The sequence below is a fragment of the Notamacropus eugenii genome, chromosome 2 (genome assembly GCF_028372415.1).
Source record: "Notamacropus eugenii isolate mMacEug1 chromosome 2, mMacEug1.pri_v2, whole genome shotgun sequence".
In the NCBI taxonomy this organism is placed as follows: Eukaryota; Metazoa; Chordata; class Mammalia; order Diprotodontia; family Macropodidae; genus Notamacropus; species Notamacropus eugenii.
In genome coordinates, this window is record NC_092873.1 from 506,983,678 (window position 1) to 507,006,602 (window position 22,925).

General features: G+C 50.4%; 1 protein-coding gene across 25 annotated transcripts in view; it reads left to right on the forward strand.

Moving 5' to 3' along the window:
• The window catches only part of MAST2 (microtubule associated serine/threonine kinase 2), a 159,158-nt gene that overhangs the window by 68,337 nt on the left and 67,896 nt on the right, over window positions 1-22,925 (forward strand). For 14 of the 25 annotated variants that reach the window (XR_011975787.1, XM_072649282.1, XM_072649270.1 and 11 more), the window contains one exon: window positions 8,449-8,637. The exons of 9 other annotated variants lie outside the window; for them this stretch is intronic. Coding sequence is in view for 15 of the 16 variants with exons in the window: in XM_072649282.1 (XP_072505383.1) it covers window positions 8,449-8,637 (189 nt within the window). In the remaining variant the exon portion in view is untranslated. Of the gene's footprint in view, window positions 1-6,515; window positions 6,650-6,700; window positions 7,309-8,448; window positions 8,638-22,925 lie in introns of those variants that run through there. 2 more of the 25 variants (XM_072649291.1, XM_072649289.1) reach the window with 2 other exon arrangements.

Genomic DNA, 22,925 nt, shown 5'->3' on the forward strand with positions numbered 1-22,925 from the left:
GACTTTCGCTCAATTTCCAGTTCTTTACCCCCACAAAAAAGCTGCTATAAATATTTGTATACGTAGAGGTCCTTTTCCTTTTTGTTCTTTATCTTGTTTGGGATACAGACCTAGAAGGGATATCGCTGGCTTAAAGGGTAAACCTGGTTTTATAGCCCTTTGGGCATATTTCCAAATTGTTCTACAAAATGGTTGAATCAGTTCACAACTCCACATCCTTTCCAACATTCTGACACCCACTCTGAAAAGGGAGTCAGACAGCAGTGATTCCCCTTTATACAGTTGAAAAAACTAAAGCTCTGAGAGAGGTCAAGCCCCAGCCAAGAATTTGAGCCATAGCGTTTGCAAGCCGGATGCAAACCAGAAGCTCCTTTCATTCCATTTCATGGATTTCCAAATGACTGGAAAACCAGTAAACACCCTGGAGCAGTGACTTAGTGGTCTGAGGTTGCAGGGTAAGGAGGGACCAGATCAGGAAAAGGCTCTTGGGTCAGGTGGACCTTGAAGATGGGAGAGTCTGTCCCAGGCTTGGGGGATTGTGGACAAAACATTGGAAGTCAGATGTGCCACAGAGACCCTCTGCATCACCAGAGGCAGTGACCAGATTCATCCTCTCTCTCCTTTCATCTCTTCCTACTGGGCCCTGGTCCTCCCCTCCTTAGTAGCTGGGCTCTTTCCAAGTCCCCCATTGACCATGCTCAGCATTAGGGCCTGTGGCGAGTTCTTGGCTGGCTGCTGATGCCCAGAGTGTTCCAAGCTGCGCAGGATAGTATCATAGCATGTTGTTGACAACGCCTTTCCTGTTCTCTAGGCCAGGCCCCTCATTTTAGAGAAGAGGTGAGTGACTAGGCCAAGGACTGCTTACAAAAAACAAAGATGGGATTGGAGCCCTCTGGAACCTTTCTCAAGTTTGAGTTCTGTGATCTTGGCAGTCATCCCCAGCCTCTTTCTTTAGGGGTGGGAAGCTCACTACCATTTACTAATTAATACAGTAATTATTAGGAACTGAATGCTGTCTGCCACCTTGGAGCTTCTCCCCTTTGCCCTGGTCCTGGCCTCTGGGCCTAAGTAGAAGAGAAGCAATCCCTCACCCAGCTTCTGGTTCTTCAGACACTTAAAGGTCTACAGTCATGGCTCCTGTCTGCCCCGAGGTGACCTGAGGTGTTGCTGTCTTGTTTGCCCCAGTGTGGCAGTTCCCTTTCTAAGATGTGATAGTGTGCTGTGTGAGACAAGGGTCCTGGCTTTGAGTGGTGCATGCACTGCTCCCTACCACATGAGACTTTGGATGAACATGTTTTTTATAGGCCTCAGTTTCCTCATCTCTAAAAAATAAGGCATTTGTTTGGATGGACTCATTCATGTGCAAGTCCTCTTCCAGCTGAGACTGTGAAGGGTTTTCTAGGATGCTTAGTTGTGTTCTGTTTTCTTGCTCCTGCCTAGCCCAGGATCATGAGGGGGATCTCCAGGGCACCCAGCTTTCCCATTTTGTTGATGACTGTTTATCTCCATTTCTCATTCTTAGAGCCAGGCCTGGGCAAACTCAAGATTCTTGGGATCCCCTGGCAGAGCCGGCCTGGTGCCCCTTTGGCTTGTGCCTGCAGTTCCCTTTTCTGGCAGGGGGCTGCTTCTTCTGGCAGAGGCTGGGCTCTCAGGCCTTGTGGTTAGGTCACTCACTCGTGAATTAATCTTATGTACTTTGGAACATAGCTAAGAAAAAAGCAAAAGAATGTCCTACCCTTGTTGGAAGGAACTTGCCTTGGGGTGGACAATTTTGATTTCATTTTGAGCCAGAATGCAGGCAGAAGAGAGAGGGGAAGAGTCCCCCAGCACAGGGGAAGCGGCGGCTGCTTTTTCAAGCCCCCCGTTGGCTGTCGATGCTTGTCTGTGCATGGAATGTCTTGGCCTGGCGCAGCCCAGCCCAGAAATGAGCAGGTTCCCCAGATGCTCTCATATTGAGCTGCTCTTTGCACCCCTGAGTTTTCTCCTGGTTTTCAGCGGTAGCATTGGCCAGAGCCCTGACTCCAGCAGGGCAGTGCAGACCTGCCTTCCTTCTTGGCATCACCACCATCTTCACCTTCATCCCTATACCTCCCTGTACCTTAGAGTTCTCTCAGAACAGTGCCATTGATGATGGTGATGAGTACAGACCCTCTGGATCCTCCAACTTTCAAAACCCTCCTTTGACAGTGAGCTCACTACTTTCCAAAGCAGTCAGTCTCTTTCAGACAACTCTCAGTTCTTCTGTGGAGTCGAAATCTGCTTCCCAGTTGCTCTCTCCTGCAGAATGAGAGTCTGCCTTCAGGGCCCAGCAGAACAAAACTCAGCTCTCTCTCCAGCAGATTTCCTCTTCCTCCTGTCTGCTTTCTTTGAGGCTCAGCATCCTCAGCTGTGTTCTCTGTCTCCTGGGCACTCTCCAGCTTGGATGGCTTTCCTAAAATGAGACTCTCGGAGTTCTAACTGTGAACTGACCCAGGAAGTAGCTCATCTTCCGAATTTGTGACCATCTGCCTCAGAGAGCAGTCTAGGATAGCGCATGGTTGACTCAGATTCCACTTGTGGTCCACTGCACCCCCTAGATCTTTTTCAGAACAACAATTGTGTACCTATGTCTTCCCCATGAGTTTTGTGCTGGTTTTTTCAAGCCCAAGTTTGCCCTTGCTAAATTTCATTGCTCTAGTTGGAACTTTTTCAGCTTGGACTCAAGACTCTAGACTCCAGTGTGTTAGGTATCCCTTCAAGTAAATAATGGTGACTCCTCAGGTCACTATTTGATTAGTTCTGAATCTGTCTAATTCTACTCGCCTGCAGACTTTGTCCCTCCCATCATTCTCCCCATGGCAGAAACGTAGCGAAGTATCCCTATATGGTGAAGACACAGAACTTAGGTTCAGACCCAGCTCCGTGTCCTCTTGGCCAATATTCCTTCTAGCCATGGATCCAGGGGCTCCTGGTGATTCAATGGAAGTAACTTATTTGGGGTCAAACATGTCTTCCCTAGCAACTGTAATTGAAGGATGGTGGGGCAAGAGGTTTGGGGGCTTCTCAGCCTAAAGAGACAAAAGTCACTCAGACATTTAGAAAAGATGCAGGGGCAAGAGCAAGATCCCCCCCAAAAAAGATGTGTGTGGCCACATCATAGAAGCTGAGTATTGGCATGGCTTATCGTGTGCCATGGCATGGGTTGTAACTTCTGAGGGGGATACAGTATGGCATGGATGGCTCTTCGTCTACCTCACCCCGAGCAACCACTGATGTCTCTGTTGTGTGGTATGAGAGTACTGGACGTGGGGGCGGCAAGACCTGACTTCAGAGTCTGCCTTAAACAGTTGGTTCCTTGCAGTGTGACCTTGGGCAAGTGTCTTAACTTCGGCGAGTCCTGGTTTCATCTTCTGTAAAATGGGGAGAATGCTAGCACCCACTTCCCCAGGTGATTGTGAGGATCTGGTGAGGCCCCATGGAAAGTGCTCTGGACACAGGAGCTGTTATAGCCCTGGGCTGTTCATCAGCCTTTGAAGGTAACTGACCCCAGACCTGTTGTCCAGGAGTTTCCAGTTCCCTGGAAATAGATGGCATGGTCATGATGAACAACTATGACACAAGAGGGCAGAACACCTGGGGCCTTGGGGGGGGGGGCCATGGGCCAAGGCTGGGGAGGGTAAGTAAGCAGAGAAGGGGGTGAGCTGAGAAGTCTGGGTTGACTAGGACACACAGCACATTGAGGGGAATGATGTGACCAAAGACTAAGAGGGCAGCTGAGAACCAGATCCTGGAAAGCTCTGAATGCAGCTTTACTTTGCAGACACGTTGGGGAGCTCTGGGGGATTGTGGAAAGGAGAGCTGCCATGATCTTTTAAGTGCCACCTTGTGGGCCATACTACCAACTGCCTCATGGCTGGTGAGTTTCTTCCCATCCCTGAGGACCTTTGCTCTGGCCGGGTCTCATTGTGTCTAGCTCTAGATATTGGAAAGCAACCAGGAGGGGAAGACATGGAGATCAGATGAAGGCCATAGAGAAGGCTTAGCTGGAGCCTGGAAGAAGCATTGTCACTTGTTTGAAGGACTGTCCTGGGGAGGAGGGATGGACCTTGTGCTGCTGGACCCAGAGGGCAGAGCTAGAAGCAGGGAGAGTTCTAACAGTGAAAGGAATGGAAAGTGGCAGGACCACCTACTGGAGGTGATGGAAGGGAGCCCCTGTTCTAGGAGCTCTGTATTAGGCTATCTAAAGTGATCTTATGGTTCTTTTTCTGGCTCCCGACCCAAACCTGTTGTTCACTTATGTTTGATAAGTCCTTTCCACATTCAGAGCACTGTGCGAGATGCTGGACAGCCAGCAGAGCGGGCCTTTGTGTTTCTGTGGCAGTTTATAAAGCCTGTCCTATTCCATGTTTTTGTTAGCCTGAGTGCTTGCCTGGGAGCTGTAAAGGCTAAGACATGAGCCACATGCTGGTGTTCCCTGGGGAAAACTAGTTGAGGAGCAGGTCTGCTGAAATTCTGATGTTCTCAGATGTGAGCCCTGAAAGGTGTGATCAGTGAGAGGCTGCCTGGATGGTACCAGGTCATGTAAACCCAGTGCTCAGGCACAGGTCCCCACAATCCATCTGGAGTTGTAAGGGGATTGATTGATTATTGACCGGACTGTAGGATTTCTAGTAATGAGGAATTGTGATTTGTTCAAGGCCATCCAGGGAATAAAGGTCAGTCACTGAAGCATTCCTTCTCGAGTGTGTCCTCTGGGCTAGGCCCTGTGCTGGGTTCTGGGGAAGCCTCAGGGAGCTTATGTGGGGCTTTGGAGTTGGAGGAGGCTACACTGTGGGCAAGGAAGTAAAAAAATCTATTATACAAAATGATTTTGGGAGTGAGAAAGCAGTGACCTCTCAGAGGGAGCCCCTGTAAGCAGTGGGTCAGAGAACCCAAAACAGCCACTCACTTTGCAGTGACTCTGAGGGGTCCTCTGGGAGTTGGACAGGGCCTCTGAGGCCATCCCTGCCTTCACACTGCAGCCTGCAGAGTGTTTGATACCCACGAGAGGCTCATTACCCACTGGCCTGATTTTGGGACTTTTTTTCTTGAGGAAAGTGGGAATCCTCTGAGCTCTTGTTTGTTGTGTGGCTCTGGCCAGTACTGTGGGCCTGTTGATGAGCTTGGGCAGGCAGCGGCCTGGAGCTCTGCACCAGCCTGGTCTTTGGGAACATGGGTCTGTGAGACTGCTCGGCCTGGAGGAACAACAGTGGGGGCCCAGCTCTGCCCTCTACTCTCTTCTCTCAGTGTGTGTATATAAAGGTGCCAGTGACCCTGCTGGGGTCATGTGGCCAAGAGGGAGCCAAGGGGTCTGTAATGTGAGCAGGGGGGTGGTGATCATTGGGATCATTGTGGTCCCTGCCCAAGGCCACAAGCCAGGGTTATTTTTGGGTTGACTGTGTTTGGGGTGGGGGAAAGGGAGCTTATTAACCCTTTGACAGCCAGATTTCAGGAAATTGAAATTCAGACCCTAAAGCAAGAAACTTTAGCTGATGCTATTTGCCGCCTTTATTGCTAGAGAATATTGGTCAGCACTGGGTCTGTCAGTGTTAGCGGGCATTCCAGGACTGGGGACTTGGCTTTGATCCTTGTTGTCTCCCTCATGCCTGGGGAGGGTCCTGCATAGCACCAGGCAGTGAGAGGTGATATGGACATGCACCCCTGCCTCGGAGATGTGGGCTTTGAGCCTCAGTTTCCTTGGCTACTAAATGGGAGTCATGTGTTCACCACTGCCCTCACAGCTTTTAAATCACTAAATCATCAAGTTCTACCGGTGCGTGAGTGTTCTGTTGCACTCATAAGCATGTAAACGTGAATGGACCAGAGCGGAGGTTTTTCTCCCACTCTTGCTTTGTCATTCACTGTCCCTGGGGAGCTGCGCTGGGCCCCCTTGGGGTTGGCTCCTGCCTCTCTTCTCTCCCTCTAGCAGGAGCCAGGGGCCCAGTGGGATCCTGCCTGGGGAGGTGCAGATTCTTGAGCACTTTGATTTCCAAAAATGGCCTGATGAGCACGCTTAGTCCCCTGTGCCCCCGGCCCCTGCCTGGAGCAGCTGTTCTGTGGTCTGCTCACAGCTCTTGGGTTTCTGTGAGTGATAACTGTATTTCTGTCCCAGTATGAGTCTGCTTGTTGGTATGTGCAGCCTGTGCCAGGCCTCCTCCCCCTTTCCCTGCCCCCCATGGGAGCTTGCCTGGCGTGTGGACAGTGGCGGGTGGCACGGAGCTGGGAACACATTTCTAGACAGACAGACCCTGGCCCTGGGCTGCTGCTACTGCTGCCGCCGCTACTGCTGGCCAGAGCGAGTGATGTCAGGAGGGCCCTGCCGGCAGGTCCCATACCTCCTCTTCCAAATTATTGTCAGCCAGGGTTACCTTTCTATTTTTTGGAGGCTCTAGGGCAGTGGCTCTGAGGTCCATTGGGCACAGGAGAGCTGACCCTGTGAAATCCCTTGGATTGAGCCCTGGGGGTCTTGGAGCTCATTGTGTTGCTGCCTTGGCCAGGTTCTGCCCCACACCTAATCCCTGCTCTGAGCTCACTATAACAGGGGCTGGAGGTGCCCAGACAACTGCCAGAGCAGCAACAACAGCATGAAACGGAGGCGAGAGAGACTGGGAGCCCCATCTCTTCGGATCCAGTAAGGATGAGGGGGTGGGAGACTCTCCGGGGTGACATGGCCACCTTCTGTGGCTGGGCAGGCTTTGGGGTTGGGGGAAGCCATGGAAGCTGCCCCCTGTCTGAGCTGAAAACCCTGAGGAGTGGGCACTCACTGCCACAGGTCCGTAGTCCTTGCTCCCTTGACTGTTCCCACTAGCACTGGAATTTGGGGTCCCTCCTCCCCTCCACTTCTGGCCCCAGTTAGACTGAGGGGAGGCTGGCTGCGTCTTTTCTGCCTGTAGCCAGGAGAGAAGTGTGAAATTGGTTCAGGAGGTGGTGGAGTGGGCCCCCTAAGGTTGGTGGGTTGGCTGGAGGAGGCCAGAAGGCAGGCTGGATGTGGGTCACTGCCTCCTAAGCTACTGGATTCTTTTAAGCAGAGATTACCAGGCAGGGAGTTCTTGTGACCTTACTGACAAGATGTCCCGGGAGTCTTCAGAGAATTCTAGATGCAGGAAAAGGAGGGGTTAGAGCTCCCAGGTTCTTGTGTTTGTGGACTTCTCCTGTCCTGGGTCCTGCTGAGTGCCTGGGCTTAGCACAAGATTGAAAATACCTCATGAAACAGAAACAGAGGCCAGGGCTCCGTTCCATGCTTCAAGGGGGCTGCCTTTGGTCCCTCCCCCCACCCCCCAGCTTCACTGGGTGAGTTAATGATTCTCCGAGGTCTTAGATAATGGCCCAACTTGGGATGTAGCTGCTCTGGGACAGCCCCTGCAGTCACTGTGCCTGCTGTGGCAGGGTGGATCTTATTGCCTATGTGAAATATTTGGGGACAAATGCCGATAACAGAGAGGAGAAGGGACCAAAAGCCAGCTGGTGGGAGGGAAGCGGCATTGGCAGGGGGCCCTCAGCGAGCCTCCCCTGCCTACCAGTAGCTCCAGCTCTGGGCCTTTGTCCAGTCATCGACGGGGTGCCCTAGGAGTGGCTGGTGGGAAGGGATTCCTGTGTGACTCTGACAGTTAACCCCAAACAAGACCAGGCTTTCTGGATTTGGGGTTTCCTCCCGATGAGGTGGGAGTGTCCTTCTCCTCCCCTGACTCGAGGAGGGGCAGTTCCTTGGTGGCTTCTGGGGCCTCTGGAGCCCTGGGAACTCCCTGTCTGACCCTGCAATCCATGATGGGCAGCAGCTGGACCTGAGAGGAGGCTGGGGAGGGAGGGAGCTGATGAGTTTGAAAGCAGCTGAAGTCACTAAGTCTAGTGTTTGCTTTGAAAGATAGGGTTGAACTTTAGCCGACTGAATGCTCCATATTTAGGCCTGTCCCTCCAAGTCAGCCAGTTGGGTTGTGGCTGTATTCACATTTCTCTTTCCAAGCTGATGGCTGACTCAGGGAGCACTCTGAGGCTCCAGACTACCCCCATCTCTGGTGCTTGTCAGGACCCCAGGCCAGGGGTCATATAAAGATCCTGACTTGCCTGGTGCTCTTCTGAGCAGAAAAATCACCAGCTGAGTAACAGAAAGGCCCTCCTGGCTGCCACGTCCTGGCACAGTGACATGGGCCCTGGGACAGGAAGGCAGTTGACAAGATTAATTATGGGTTAGGTAAACAAAGAAGGCCCAAAACAGGGTGCCTGCCTTGGGGGAGGTTACTCTCCTTCCTGTGGGCTCCTTGCTTTAGCACTCTCCCTCTGGCCCAGGCTCAAGAGCCTTTGCTTGGGCTGGGTTTGGGCTCCTTGGTTTTCTGGGCCTTTTCTTATTTAAAAATAAGGGTCTGGCTCTGAGTAGTCCCTGATTATCCAGATCTTGTTACTGACCCTGCCTTTTCTGCTGGGATGCCTCGGCAGAATCTCTTCTCTTGGTCGAGGAAACAGTGATGTCCATCCACACTTACCCTCTTCGGCATCAGCACCTGCCCTGTGCCATCCCCATCTTCCTCTCAGTGCTGATGGGGCCTTTGCCACAACTCCTCCAGTCTTTTTCCTGAACCTGCCAGCCCAGAGTGGCCTTGGAAGCTGTCACCCGTTCCTGTGGAGGTAAGGACTTGAGCCACTGTTCAGGATGACCTGGCAGCTTCTCCCAGCTCCCACAGGCTCTGTATTGGACCGGGCCAGAGACTGAACTGTGAGGGGACCCATACCTGGCAAGTAGGCATCCAGACCTTACTCGGAGACTTGGGGTGGGAGTAGGAAGGGGGGAGCTCTCTCTGCACTGTGTCCTCTAAGACTTATGACCCTGAGAGATAAGGGCGTTGCCCAGGGACAGAGCACTGGAGCTCTCGAGGAAGATGGATGACCCTTAGTTGGAGTTGTTTGGGGGGATTCCTGTCCTTGGTGGGCTGAACTAGGGGTAGCGGGGCCCTTCCAGCTCCCTTTGAGGTGATGGCCTGACTTGGGCTCAGGGTCAGGAAGAGCTTCCCAATGGTTAGTGTCTTGGTGCAGAGTGGGCTTCCTGGGCCTGGGGCTTGGCAGAAAGCCTGTGGAAGTGATAATTATCATTAAATTATAATAATAGCATTGTTATAATTTTGTAGGGATTTAAGTTTGCAAAGCGCTTTATAGATATTTCCTCATTTGATCCTGACTGCCCTGGGAGGTAGGAGTAATTATATTCCTCATTTTACAGATGAGGAAGCTGAGGTTGAGTGGGGCCAACTCACTCAGGGTCACCTGGCTACTGAGGCTGGATTGGATCCCAGGTCTTCCTCCCTCCAGGCTCAGCTCTCTGTCCACTGTAACCACTGCACCACCTTCATGCCTCCAACATAAAGAGAATATATATCACTGTGTACAAAGTTACATACAGGCCAGGGTGGGAGAGAGGAGACTGACCGTGGGGAGGGCGGGGTAAGGGCTACTGAGGAGTAGGTGCATTCCAGTCCCATGGCCTGGCGTGGCTAAGGAGCAGAAGGCTGCTTTGGCTAGTGTGGGGAGGGGAGTCATGTTCAGTGTGGCTGCAAGGCTAGGTTGGGGCCAGGATGTGGACAGCTTTAAAAATGAAACAGAGGAGTCTCTGTTTGATCCTGGAGTCAGTAGAGAGCCAGTGGTGTTGATTAAGGAGCGGGGAGGTACCATGGTCAGAACAATGCTTAAGGAAAATCTGTGTGGTGGCATGGTGGATGATGGACCCCAGGCAGGAGGTGACGGGGGCCTGAGCTAAGGTGCTGGCTCTGTGAGGGGACATGATGTGGAGATACTATGGCAACATCTGGCAACTGATTGGTTAGGGAGGGGTGAGCTCCAAGAAGCTGTAGCATGTGTGGTGGCCACCCCCTGCTAAGACCATCTTAGAGTAAACTAGGCTCACACCCATCAATGGGTTAGCGGGGTGTCTACCCTTACCATGTGAAGACTTCCCCCGTTCAGTGGGCAGATGAAAACAATATGTTCCAGTGGCTCTGAAGGCGGCTTAGAGTGTGGGCAGACGTGGAAGATGCCAAGGTCATCCACTGTATTCCTGGCCATTGGCAGCTGCCCTGACTTTTGTTCAGCCACTGGACTTCCATGGCTCTGGGAGAGAGAGTGAGGCTGATGCCTTTGGGCAACCTTGGACCTCACTGAAATCCAATTAATTAGCAAGTCAAGACATTATCCCCTGATATTATTGGTCCTCTTGAAAAACGAAGGAAAAACAACACCAAAGGATGAGCGAGAGTGAGGAGTCCAGGAAAATATGAAGACTATGTTGAGAAGATGACGGAGCCGTGGACTTATTGATGTCTATGGGACGTCCCATTTGAGAGGCCCAGTATGGGCATCTATAGTCTGGGACTTACAGATCTGGGAATCTTGTTCATAAAAGTGATAGCTTAGTCTGGAGGAGGACAGGGGCAGGGAGAAGACCTACCACCAAATAAAGCTGAATCATGGGATGCTGGGGGGGTAGGGAGGAGAAGCCAAAAAAGTCCAGACGAGATGTCCATTCTGTTCCTCCCTTCTTAAATGGAGACGTTTATGGTTCTGCCTTCAGTTGCAGAGCAGAGGGTACTGATAAGTGGCTGGGGAAATTCAAAAGAAGGAGAGCCAGTGGGAATACGCTGTTGTGTTTGGAGGCTTGCAGAAGGGTTCCCCCAGAGCGACCAGGGCAGCTGTCAGCTTCAAAGGAAGCCCTGTCTGCACAGGGTGCAGATGTCTGCACAAGGCAAGGGACTCCAACCCCTCCGATGGTGAATTGATCAGGAAATTAAAGGAGCAGGCACACCCAGTTCTTCTGAGTGTTCACCAGGAAAGACAGCGATTGGCCATGGGAAATAGGGCAGCGATCACACTTTAATAATTTTGATCGTGTCCAGATTTTATGGAACAAATCCTTTTCTTAAGGGGATTTGTTCTGTGAAGATTAGATTTAAAGAGCCGCGCTTGAAGATCTAGAGGACCACATGTGACTTTGAGGCTATAGGTTCCCCATCCTTGCATTAAACATAGAGAATATGGGGGCAGAAAGCCCCAAGAGGCAGGTGGTGGTGTGGGGCCAGGGAATGGGATGGAGAAGGGAGGCAGGCTTCATGAGGGAGAGGATGTGCGGGGGAAAGGCCGAGACTCTTCCCTCACATGCCTGTCGATCAGAATTGGGAGCACAGGGCAGCATGAGGGAGGGCAGGAATTGGAGGACTCCTTCTTATAGGGTTTTTGGGGAAACAAACCATCTCCTCTCTGTGCCACCTTAGGGTTTATTAACATGCCTGCATCTTCTCAAGGCCGTCACCCCAATGTGATGTTTTGTTGGTCTGGATTTTGTCTGGAATGTACAGATCCTAGGCCCAGAAGCCTTGACAAGCAATGCCTAAATGGGGAGTCAGGCAGACTACCTGTGTAATTTAAAGAAACTCTCTGAGCCTCAGTTTCCTTATCTCTAATAAATGGAGATTTTCCTAGCTGCCTTGGGTACTTGATGATTGGCTCAGCTGAGGTGATGGGTGATGTGCTAGGTCAGTGTCTGCTATGGGAACCCCAGACAGCTGCTTCCTCTTTTCCTGGGGTCCCAGAGGTGGGATGCTGACTGGGGCCAGGGATAGGTGCTGACTCTGGAGTCTCTGGAGGACCTGAGGCCTCATCCTGCTTCTGACTATCCCTCCCTGGATGAACTTGGGTAAGGCCATGCCCATCACTGGCGCTGACCTGCACCAGACCTTGCTCTTGGCATGCCCCAGGTTAAGATTCCTTCTGGTTAGACTCTTTTCTGTTTTCTTCACCAAATCCATCTTCTGGTGGGTGTGGCGGCTAGGGAAGTGAGAGGTCTGGATGCCAGCCCCTTTCATCCATGGGTATATAGCATCTTGTAGAAGGGACGTCAGAGCCCACTGAGTGTAACCTGACAGTTTGAATGTCAGGTGGGATTGGGCTCCATGTCTCTCAGGCTCCTAGCTCTCAGGTCTGCAGTGGCTATGGAACCCATAGATGACCTTGGGCAAGTCTCTTTCTTTCTGGGTTTCTGTATCCAGGAAACAAGCAGATTGAATTGCACTGGATGGTCCCTAGTATCGTCACTGCATGGGTTCTCTCTTCAGTCTGATATTTAGGAAAAAAAACTTGTGTGTGTTTGTGTCACTCTCTGGTAGCAAAGTGTGACAAATAGAGCTCATGGAATGACCTTTTTTTCAGGGATACTTTGATGCTTCCATAGGTCTGAGGGGAGTTGCTCCTGACCCAGCCCCTGCCTGCCTGGCCAGGAGAGGCCTGTGGTCTGGGTCCTCCCACAGATCTTCCTCAAAGGCTCTGCGCAGGACCCCAGTGTCCTTCACAGTAATTCCTTGGGCAGCCCACCTGTGAACTGTCACTGTTCCTTCAGGTACAGGCTTGGAGGCCAGGAGATTGGAGTTAAAATCTGACTTCCAACCTCTGTGATCATGGGCAAGTCACTGTAAAAACCTGAGCCTTGGTGTCCTTATCTGAAAAGTGGGGATACCAGAGAGGGTGGTTGTGAGGTTCCAATGAGTTCACAAACCCTATATGAACGATGTTGTGGTTAGCAGCAGTAGGAGCTAACCAGCCTGTTTCCTCTTCTCATCATGTGTGCCCATAATGATCTGTGCACACGGTGGACATTGGGAGCCTATTGTAGGATCTTGGAGAGAGAGAGAGCATTGATTATTTACTGTGGACCAGCTAGAGTGAGTGCTAAGTACTGGCCATAGGCCTGCCCACGAGGAGCATCCTAAGGGAGGAAGACCCGACATAAGAGACATGGAGGTGAGGGAGGAGAATTCCTAGAGTTGTGAATGTGGCTGAGGCCCCTCCTGAAAGAGTGGTCTGAGCAGGCCACCAACCAACAGTCAAGAGAGTGGGCCCTGGGCAGAGCTTTGTCCAGGATGAGAAGGGGGCCACGTGTTGAGGTGTCAAAGTGGGAGTGAAGTGAAGCCTAGCCCAACTTCACCACAGACTTGGAAGGGCACTCGGAAGCCATTCGGTCTGGCCAGGGCCTGAAGCAGGGTTACCACTGACAGCCTCACCTCGGCTTGGAGGCTCCCAAGGAGCGGGAGACTGAGGCCACTGGCAGACCACCCCTCCTGATCTCCAACTCAGTCTGTCTCCATCTCTCCTGGCTCCACCCTTGAAGACCCTCCCAAGCATCTCTTCTCCAGGGGAGGAGCCTTTGACTGATTCTTCTCTGCTGTGGCCTCAGGGCCCTTCCCTGGCCTGTTTGCTCTCCCCTCGGTGCACCCCTGCTCATCACTGTTCCTCCTAAAGAGTTGGACACAGGGCTCGAGGTGCAATCTCCCTGAGGCAGGGGACATTCCGCATGAACATCCTCCTTTGTTCCTGGATGCTGTCTCCCTCCTCATGCAGTCTAAGTCTTCATGAGTTTTCTGCACTGCCGTCACTCTGCTGCCATGAGCTGGAGGTCCACTCAGATCATCCTCACACAAACGCCTCTCCATCTCAGATCCAGGAAATTGATTTTTTTGGACATCAGTGTCAGATTTTGGTCCAGGGTTCTGATCTATGCAGCTTCTCTTGGATTGTGACCCTGCCAGGAATCTCTTAGCCCTGCTGGATTCTTTGCATCCTCTGAACATGGGATAGATATCCCACTGAACAGTGCCTGGAGGAAGAGGAGGAAGGAGAGGGACTTTGTTAAAATCCCCTGATCCTCGATGAGTTTGATCTGGCAGGGCTGCTGCCTCTTTGGAATCACGACTTTCCTTGCTACATTTCACTGACTGGCCCCATTCAAAATACATCCCAGAAATTTTCTGGGAATCAAATCCAAACTTGTTGGCCTAGACTTAGAAGACTCTGCTCTTTCCTTTTTAAAAGATCAGGTCATTGGTGCTCATGCAGGCCTTTGGTACAAACGGCTCTCATTTTCCGTAGCCTTTACTGGCTGTTGATGGTAGCGGCCCAGCAGTGTTCCTGCCAGTTCTGCTGTCAGTGCTCTGGGTGCCAGAGGACTTGACCTCGTTAAGTCTGAGCACTCCCTTATTCTACACCCTTATTCACTGTGGGTGTGTCAGCCTTTTATTAGACATTTTTGTTCGATCATTTCCAGTCCAGAGATTATTTTCCTTGGCAAAGAAAAATGGAAGCAAACAGTCAATAAGAATGAGAATCAACATGGCACACATTTCTGTAGCACTTGAATATTTGGTAGTGTTTGACATAGGTTGTCTTTCCTTTGGGCCTCCAGGCAGCCCTGGCCAAGAGGGGCTGTTGTTAGGTGCATTGGACCAAGGAAATCACTTCATTCCTGCTTGCGTGCCCATGGTGTACCCTTTTGTGTGTGATGGGTGCTGGGCAGACCAAGGGACAAAAGACAGAGCCCCACCCTCAAGGACCTGACACTTCATGTGAACCTGTAAACATACATAAATATACAGTTATTTTGGTGGGAGTGAGGAAAAGAGGGGGAAGGCTAGCATCTGGACAAAGCACCAAAGGCTTCCTTTAGTTGAGCAGGTGGTGCCTGAATAGTGAGCATGCAGGAAGGGGACAAGTGTAAGTGTTTCCACAAGCTGATTTAGGACCAGGTGGTCAGCCCCGACAAGAGATGAGCAGCTGAGTGGAATGTGGACTGCAGAAGGGAGAGTCTTAGGAGGAGGGCACTGGCAGGAAGAACATTGGGTTGAGTTGGGTAAGATGAAAAATGTCAAGTTTCACCCTTGGACTTGAGACAAGCTGGATGGCTCCTCACCCACTACATTCTTGGGTTGTTGTTTGGAGGGCGGGAGGGTGAGGCTGGAGTTGGGCGGAACTGAATGTTGCTGAGTGCTTCTGGTATTGGCCTCTCCAACTCCTGCCTGGAGTATAGCAGTAGCGGCCTGGCCCTGCTCAGTGATCTCCAGTGGCTCCCTAGTGTCTCCAGGAGCAGATACAAGATGCTCTGTTTGGCATTGACAGCCCTTCACACCCCAGCCCCCTCTACCTGTCCAGTCTCTTAGCTTGTGGAATTTTCTTTAGCTAGCATTCCGTGATTCTGTTTGTCTGTGCCTGGATTGCTCCTCTGGGCTCTTTCCCAGATTTCTCATACATTTCCTTTTTCAGCCTAGGTGGTCAGTAATGCCAGAAAACCTCTGCAGGATAATGGGTATCAGGAAAAGACCACTTAGAGTGAATCCATTCTAGTGAAATATCATAAGAAATGGTGGGGCAAAAGGTCAGATTGGGATTTCATCTTGAAAAATTAAGTTAGAAAATGTGGACAAGTTTTTTGGTCTTATGGTTTACTAAATTTTGATTATTACAGCAGTTTAGCACTAATTCTTAGAACAAAGAATGCACTGTATAATTGTAATAATTACTAATTATTTTTGGTGAAAGTCTTCCCACAAAATTGTGCCAACACACCACCGTAATTTGCATTCCCAGCATGCTCTTGAAGAGGGCCTTTGTTGATGAAGGTTTCTTCATTTTCCCCAAGGACCTCCCTTGCAGCCTTTTGGTACTGAAGTTCTTCTCTTGGAAACTGAAGGTGGGCCACGGGATTAAGAGGAGAGGGACATGTGGTCAAATATTATCCATGGTCAGATTATTAGTGAATACTTCTATGTTATGATGACTTGTTAGATGAGGATGGAGAAAAGGGATCAGAGTCCAGATGTCCTACCTTGGACACATAAGAGCAGCTCTAAGCATCATGGGCCAGCAGCTGGGATCTCTCTGAGCACCGATGATAATAATATAGTCTGGGACAGGGATGGGGAGGCCGTAGCCTCGAGGCCTTGTGACTGAGTCCAGGTTTTACAGAACAGAACAAATTCTTATATGAAGGGGATTTGTTCTGTGGGGTTTGGATTTACTCAAAGGGCTGCACTTGAGGACTTGCAGGGCCACAGTGGCCTTGAGGCTGCAGGTTTCCCTCCTCTCTGGGTCATTAAAAAAAAAAAGCCAATCCAATCAGTCAGGTGATTGAGTCGTTCATGAAAGTGTGATTGTTCTTCAGCTCCTCTTGTGGGCTGGGCGCTGCTCCAGTGCCGGGGACACTTGGGGAGGGGGATGGAGAGAGAATGCTGTGCAGAGAAGTACACACGCAAAGTACAGATATAAGCCGCTGGAGAATCGACTTCTCTGGTAGATGATGGTGTATGGGCTAAGCTCTGAAGAAAATGGGAAGAGTGACCGAGAGCTTGTGCAGAAAGGCATGGTGATGGGAGGGAGAGGGCGTGGAGCCAGATAGTGAAGGCCATGAAATGTCAGAGAGGGCAGTTGTGGTCCCAGACGTGAGGGGTTGCCATGGGAGGTTATTGAGTAGGGAAGTAACAAGGTCAGGCCTGTCCTTTGAGAAGTCCCTGGAGTGGGGACAGATTGGAGATAAGATCCCGATGAAAGTCGTCTAGAGCTCTCAGGTAGATGTGGGGTGGGAAGCAGATGGGCATAATATGAAGGGGAGACGAGGGAGAGAGAGGACTGAGAACTCCAAAGTTAGGGACCTGAGCTATTGGAAGTTCAGAATAGGGAGGTGGGGTCAGGGAAAAGGTAATGGGTAGGATGAGGGTCAGTTAGATTATGGGATGTCCAGTTTGAAATGTACTGAACCTCCCTCAGGAGAGAGATGAGGTCTGGATATGAGGAGCTGGGCCCTCTCTGTTTTAGAGAGCTATGGCCCCTCAGTAGCCGATGAGAGAGTGGTGGGAGAGAAGACCCAGATCAGATCAGATCCATCGATTTTGTTTGTACGCAGTTGTTTGCGTTCTGTTTCCTCCATGGGACCACTCCTTGAGAATGGGAACCGTTTCTTTTTTGCATTTCTTTGCATCCTCAGTGCTTAGCCTAATGCCTGGCACAAGGCAGGACCTTAATAAATAAATACCAGTTGGTTGACTAGAGAAAAGTGATCAGAAGGTAGTTTCCTTGTGTTCAATGTTAACTCAGTCTTAAAGCTCATTTCTTTTTCGGGACCCAGGTCCAAATAAAGATATCTCTACTGATGGCTGAGCCCTCAGGCACCTGTCAGGGCATTTGGATTATTTTTCTTTTCTTATTTTTTGGGGGGGAAAGATGGCATCATCCTCCTGTTGTAGGAAAGGCCATTTTGGCCCTGTGGAACATTGACTGTGCCCAGAATCATCATGAGATCATTGGATTCTTATGTTTCTTCCATCCTGGCAACCCCTTTGCCTTAGTGTCATTGTTCTGTGCTCCTGTCAGATGGTTCAGGCCTTAGGCTAAAGATTGAGTCCCTTGTGCTCTGAGAAGGAGATGTGCCTCTGGATGTGGCATGAGAGCGTTGTCTAGGGTGCTCAGAGGCTCTGCTCCAGGGAACCGATGGCACAAGTGAAAAGGACATTGTGGGTTGTCTAACCACCATTACTTGTTGTTTCTTCCTGTAGCCATCTCAAGGTGGCTCATTACATGTGGAACTGTAGCATTCACTCTAGGAACCCAAGAAGCTGCTTCCTCGAGGAGGTCGAGAATGGCCAGGTAGAGCAGCCAGGAGAATGTAAGCTCCTCCTGGGCAGAGGCAGGTTTTCTCTTGTTTTGGTCTCCCTGTTGCATAATACAGTTCTCTGTTGCTTGAGGTCTTCACCTGTCCCAGGGATTCTGTAGAGGTTCAGACTTTGCCTTCCAATTCTGAGATTCTGTAAGATTCAAAGTCCTTTTCAGCTGTGAGAGAGTCTGTGATGATGAGCTTTTTGGGAAACCCCATTAGTTCGTTAGGATGTGCTCAGGGACGCTCTGTTGTGTGGTGCAGGGGTGACTTTGTAGGATTTCACATTTACTAGAGTGCTTGGCACAGCAGCCCTGTGGGGCATGTAGACTTTAGCTCTACCTGCTGCATTCCCATCAGCCTGGGTTTTTGAATGTCTGTTAAAGTAGGATTTACCTTATTCTTAACTTTCTCATCTTAGGGAATTTTGTCCATGTCTTTGCATCAATCCATCAGAAATCAGCCAATAAATGTTTACTAAGCACCTACTGGGTACCAGACACTGTGCTAAATGCTGGAGATACAAAAAAAAGGCAAAAAACAGTTCTGCTCTCAAGGATCTCACAATTGAATGGGAGAGACAGAAAAGAAGCAAACACACACACACACACACACACACACATATGTACAAGCAAGTTGCGTCCTGGACACATAGGAAGTCATTAGGAGTAGAAAAGCATTCGAATCAAGAGAGGTTGGAAATGTGGTGCCCAGTGTACTGGAGGACTTCCTTAGGGTCTTTTCAAGCTGACCACCTGTTTGCCCTTCAGCTCACATGCCCAGAAACCTTTTTACTGTGATGCTGGAATTTGTGCCCTGGTCCAGCATCAGTCAACAGCTCCTCATGGGGGCCTAAAGCTAAAGACAGGGTTCTGGATGTAGACTGGGAAGTGAAGGTGCTGTGGCTTGTTAAGAGGACCAGCACACGCCCTCTGCCACTGCATGCTCACATAGGCAGCCTCTGAGAGCCCAGAGAGGGTGACTCATGAAGGAGCCCTAGAAAGGGGCATGACAGCATGACCAGTGGCTCCTCAAAATGCAGTTGAACTTGAAACTTACTGAGGGGACAGACAGGATATGCACAGGACAAGGATGTACCCCTTTCATTCTGTCAATCAGAAATTTTCATTGGTGGACACTGCAGCCCGTTGCCAGGACTGTGATGCTTGACCATAGAGGTAGGGTCATGCTGTCAGGCTGTAGTGTAGAGCTGCCATGCCACAGATGGTGGACAGACACCACTCTTTGGGACCACAGTCTTGTCAGTGGCTGCTCCTCTTATCCTGCTCAGAATCACCCTGACAGCTTCTGGGGCTAGAAGTTTGGGCTGAGTCTAATTCAGTGAAATTTAATAGGAATAAATGTTAAATCTTCCTTTGGGGCTAAAAGAGTCAGTGCCATGAACTTGAGAAAGGGGAGGGTGGTGTGGCTAGATAGCTTTATGTCTGCAGGAGATTTGGGGGTCTTAATGGACCACAAGTTCAACATGAGTCAACAGTGTGGTCTGGCAGCCCTCCCCCCCCCCAACCCAGCTAATGGAATCTTGGACTCCATGGAGAGGCCTTCCCTTGTGTGACCTTGGCTGAGCTTCAGTTTCCTGATCTGGAAAGTGAGGCAGTGGTGCTAAATGACCTCTGTTTCTTTCAGCTTTAAGTAGATGATCCTTTGAGTCCTGCAAGGTCATCTAAGTGATTAAATGTTGAATTAAATAGTGTTTCCAGGAGGTGGCCTGGATTAATGGGCACAATGGGCTTGGACTTGGAGGCAAGAGCCACACTGCCTTAGACAGGCATAGCTTTGTGAACCTGAGCAAGCCATGTACCGCCATGCCTCAGTTTCCTCATATGTAGAACAGGAGCCTTGGGCTCCACTGGCCTCTAAGGTTCCTTCTAGCCCCAAATCCATGATTGCCAGAAGAAGCTGGAGAGGACCTCTCTGCCCCCATCAGACCTCAGGTGGGGCTCGCGCTCAGCTCTGGGCATCGCAGCTCGGCAAGGACACTGATAAACTGGAGGCTCCAGTTCCTGGTGGACAAGAGAAGGGGATTGGAGGCTGCTACGCGAAGATCAGTTGTAGGAACTGAGGATGCTCTGCCTGGAGGAGGGACGGCTTCCTGGGATGAGGGCAGCTGGGTTCAAGTCCTTGAAGGCCTGTCTGTCCCATGGACGAGGGAGTAGGCTTGTTCTGCTTGGCCCAAAGAACAGAAGCAGTGTGAGACCTGGGTTTGAATTTTGCATCTGATTCTTTATTGACCCTGATCCTCAGTTTCCTCATCTGTAAAGTGGGGCTAATAGTAGCTCTGCGTAGTGGGTCTTTGTGGTGCGTGCAGAAGACTGTGGGTGTAAAGGGCATGTAGACTTGAGAGCTTTGTGCTCATGTTGCCACCGTTGCATCTGCTTCTGTTGTCAGAGCTCCCTGGGGGTCATGGGGACATAGCTGTGAGATGGCTTCTCTGTCCTTGGAGGTCTTGGCACTCCCTGACCATCTGTTGGAGGTGTTGTCCGTGATTCTTGGTTGCTTCTCAGGTTTCTTCCAGCTCTGATTCTGTGGCTATAACTACACACTGATTCCCATTGTTGAGTGCTCCTAGGAGTCGTTCTATGGCCCGGGTATGAAGTGAGGTCCCTGGGTTCCCCAAGGCTGGCAAGCACTCCTGTCGATAGGTCCAGCGTGGTTCTCAGTGGGAGAGAGGAGGCAGTTACTGTGTTAGATCCAGCCTCAGGCTGGGCCTCCTGTTGACTTTGGCCGCTGTGATGAGTGAGGACCACTCAGGTGCATGACTCCTGCTGCCCTTTGTGTCCCCTTCCACTCCTGCATTCTGGGCTTTCTCTGCCTCTGTGTGTTTTGGCAGCAGCACACTCTGACTGCAAACCAGCTTCTGGGGTGCGAGTGGGTTGTTGGTGATTCATCCTTTGAGGTCAGCACTCAGAATGGAGTCTGACATGCCCTGAGAACTCACAGAGCCTCCTGACTCATCACATGGAATTTCCTTTCTTCCCAATGTCATCCTCATGTTAAACTGATCCCATTCTTAACTTTTGGAAAACAGTTCTTTATCTTGGCCACATTGAGTGACAGACATGCACTTGGATCTCAGCATCCCTTACAAATAGTTGACTTCAGTGAAAAAAGAAGTTTGACATTCCTCTATCCGAGCAGGACTTCCTTCCATTTCATCTCTCTTTGGTCTTCCTGCCACCTCACTCTATCCATAATTCAGCCTCTTTGCCCTCCCTCCTCCCAGGCCATCACCCAGATCCAGCTTCACTTTCCTTCTTGATCGTTAACCAGTTCAGTATTACACTGCCCTCTGCTCTCCCATTCCTTGTCCCCCTGGCATGTCTTCACTTATCCCTAGCCAAACCCCAGTCCTGGATCATCCCCAGTACCTGCCTTCTCTGCACCTATTCATATGGTGCCAGATGAAGCTGAGCTTCTTGCAGCCACTGGATGCTGGTGCCCTCCCATCTCAGCCGGGCCGTCATTAGAACAGCAGCGTCCTTCTCTTTCTCCCTGATGAATTCTGCCACATTGCCCACAAGGTTATTCCATACCTTTTCTTCCATCAAGCCTTTCACTGCCTAATGTCCTCCCACCCTCTCAGCGAAGGACCTCTATTCCCACTTTACTGAGGAAGTACTGAGGCGTTCCCTCACATCTCAAAAGCTCTTGGCTGCCGTCTTCCCTTCTTTACTGGAGTCTCTGACAAAGAGCTGTCTTTTTTTCCAGCAAATTTCCCTTTCTGTCAATGTCCCCTCCCCTTTGACCTCTCCCCCTTTCCTGGCTCCTTCCCCGCCGCCTTCAGAGGTACCCATGTTTCTCATGCTTATGAGCCTTCCCTAGAGCAGGCTCCTGCCTTCCTCAGCCAGACTTCTAGAACAATGTTGGTGCTTCTTGGTTGTGCTTCTACTCTCATTCTCTTCTGGCCCTGATACCCTCGGGCTTCAGCCTCACCACGCACATGAGTTAACATCGTTTTCTAACTGCCAGATCTCATGACCTGTTTTGCCCTCCCCTCTGCAGTGTGTTGTGATAATGTCTGCCTTTCCCTCTTGGATACCGTCCCTCCTATGGGCTTTCAGGACCCCACTTTCTCTTGATTCTCCTCCTCCTTTGCTGGCCACTACTCTGTTATCCTGGCAGCGCTTGGTGTCTCTCCAAGGCTCTATCTTTGGCCTTTGGCCTTTCTTCCCTCTCTTGATGACCTCGTTGGCCCCCTCAAATTGGATAATCATCTCTGTGTCCAGTCCCCATCTTCCATCTCATCATTCACTCCCAATAGAGATGTCTTAGACTCCTAGTGTACAGTCTAGAACTCCTCTCCCAAAGCTGCCAGAGTGATTTTTCCTTCTGAGGTCTGACTGTGTCCCTTCTCTCTTTGGCTCTGCCTTCTGCCTCTGGTCTGCCTTGCAGGTTTCCTTAAACTGTTCTCCTTCCCACGCTCTTAATTCCATACTGAGCCAGTCAGGATTCCCCATAGGTGACTGTTATGGCCCCATTGCTGTGAGCACGGCCTGTCTTCCCATTGCTGGCCCACTCCTCTTCTCCCCTGGCTCTGGGAATCCCTGTCTTCCTGGAGTACTTGGTTTGCACACCACCTCCTGCCCCTTCCTATGAGAGGCCTTCCCTGATTCCATGCCCCCACTTTGTCTCTGCTTTGCTCTGTCCCTCCTCCCTCCCCCCAGCAGAATGTAAGCTTCTTGAAGGAAGGGGGATGTTCCTTTTTTGGGTTTTGTTTCTCTAGTATCTAGAAATGTGCCAGACTTATAGCAGATGCTCAGTAAGTGCTTGTTGATGAACGAATGTGCCAAGATCATAAAAGACGCTCTGAAAGGCATTGTGGAGAGAGAACTTTGCCCAGTGACCCTCTAATTACTAATAATCCATTGAGGGATAAAATAGGGAGCTCATGCCAGAGGCTTCCTCGCTCTTGAAGGGGATGGGAATCCCTGGGGATGATGAATGAATGAGGTTCATTATAGGACATATTACGATAGGAAAAAATGTTTTACTTTTAATGCAATTTACATTAATTAGTTCACAGGAGTGTAAATATACTTTCAAATAAGAAAATTATTCATATAAAAATGCCAAATGGTTGAAAAGCTATCTCCTTTCTCCCTATGATCTTTTGTTCCTCATTTTTCAGTATTAGCACGGGACTGTGGTCCCGTTGTGGGTGTCGTTGCCCTGATTGTATCAGGCCCCAGGATATGGCAGAACTGCTGAAATGAGGCCTGCAGCCACTCTCTGAAGAATTTGCTTTAGCTGTCCTCAGAAGGTGAAAAACCCCTCTTGTCCAAACTATGACAGGCATTTGGGTGGACAGCCAGTCATGGGGCTGGTTTATCAGAGAAGAGACACCGTGGATGAACTAGGAGCTAAGAGTGTATTTGAGAAATGGTGCTGGGGTTTATGATCCTAAGCTACTTCTAAAACTGATCTGAGGCTACACCATGGC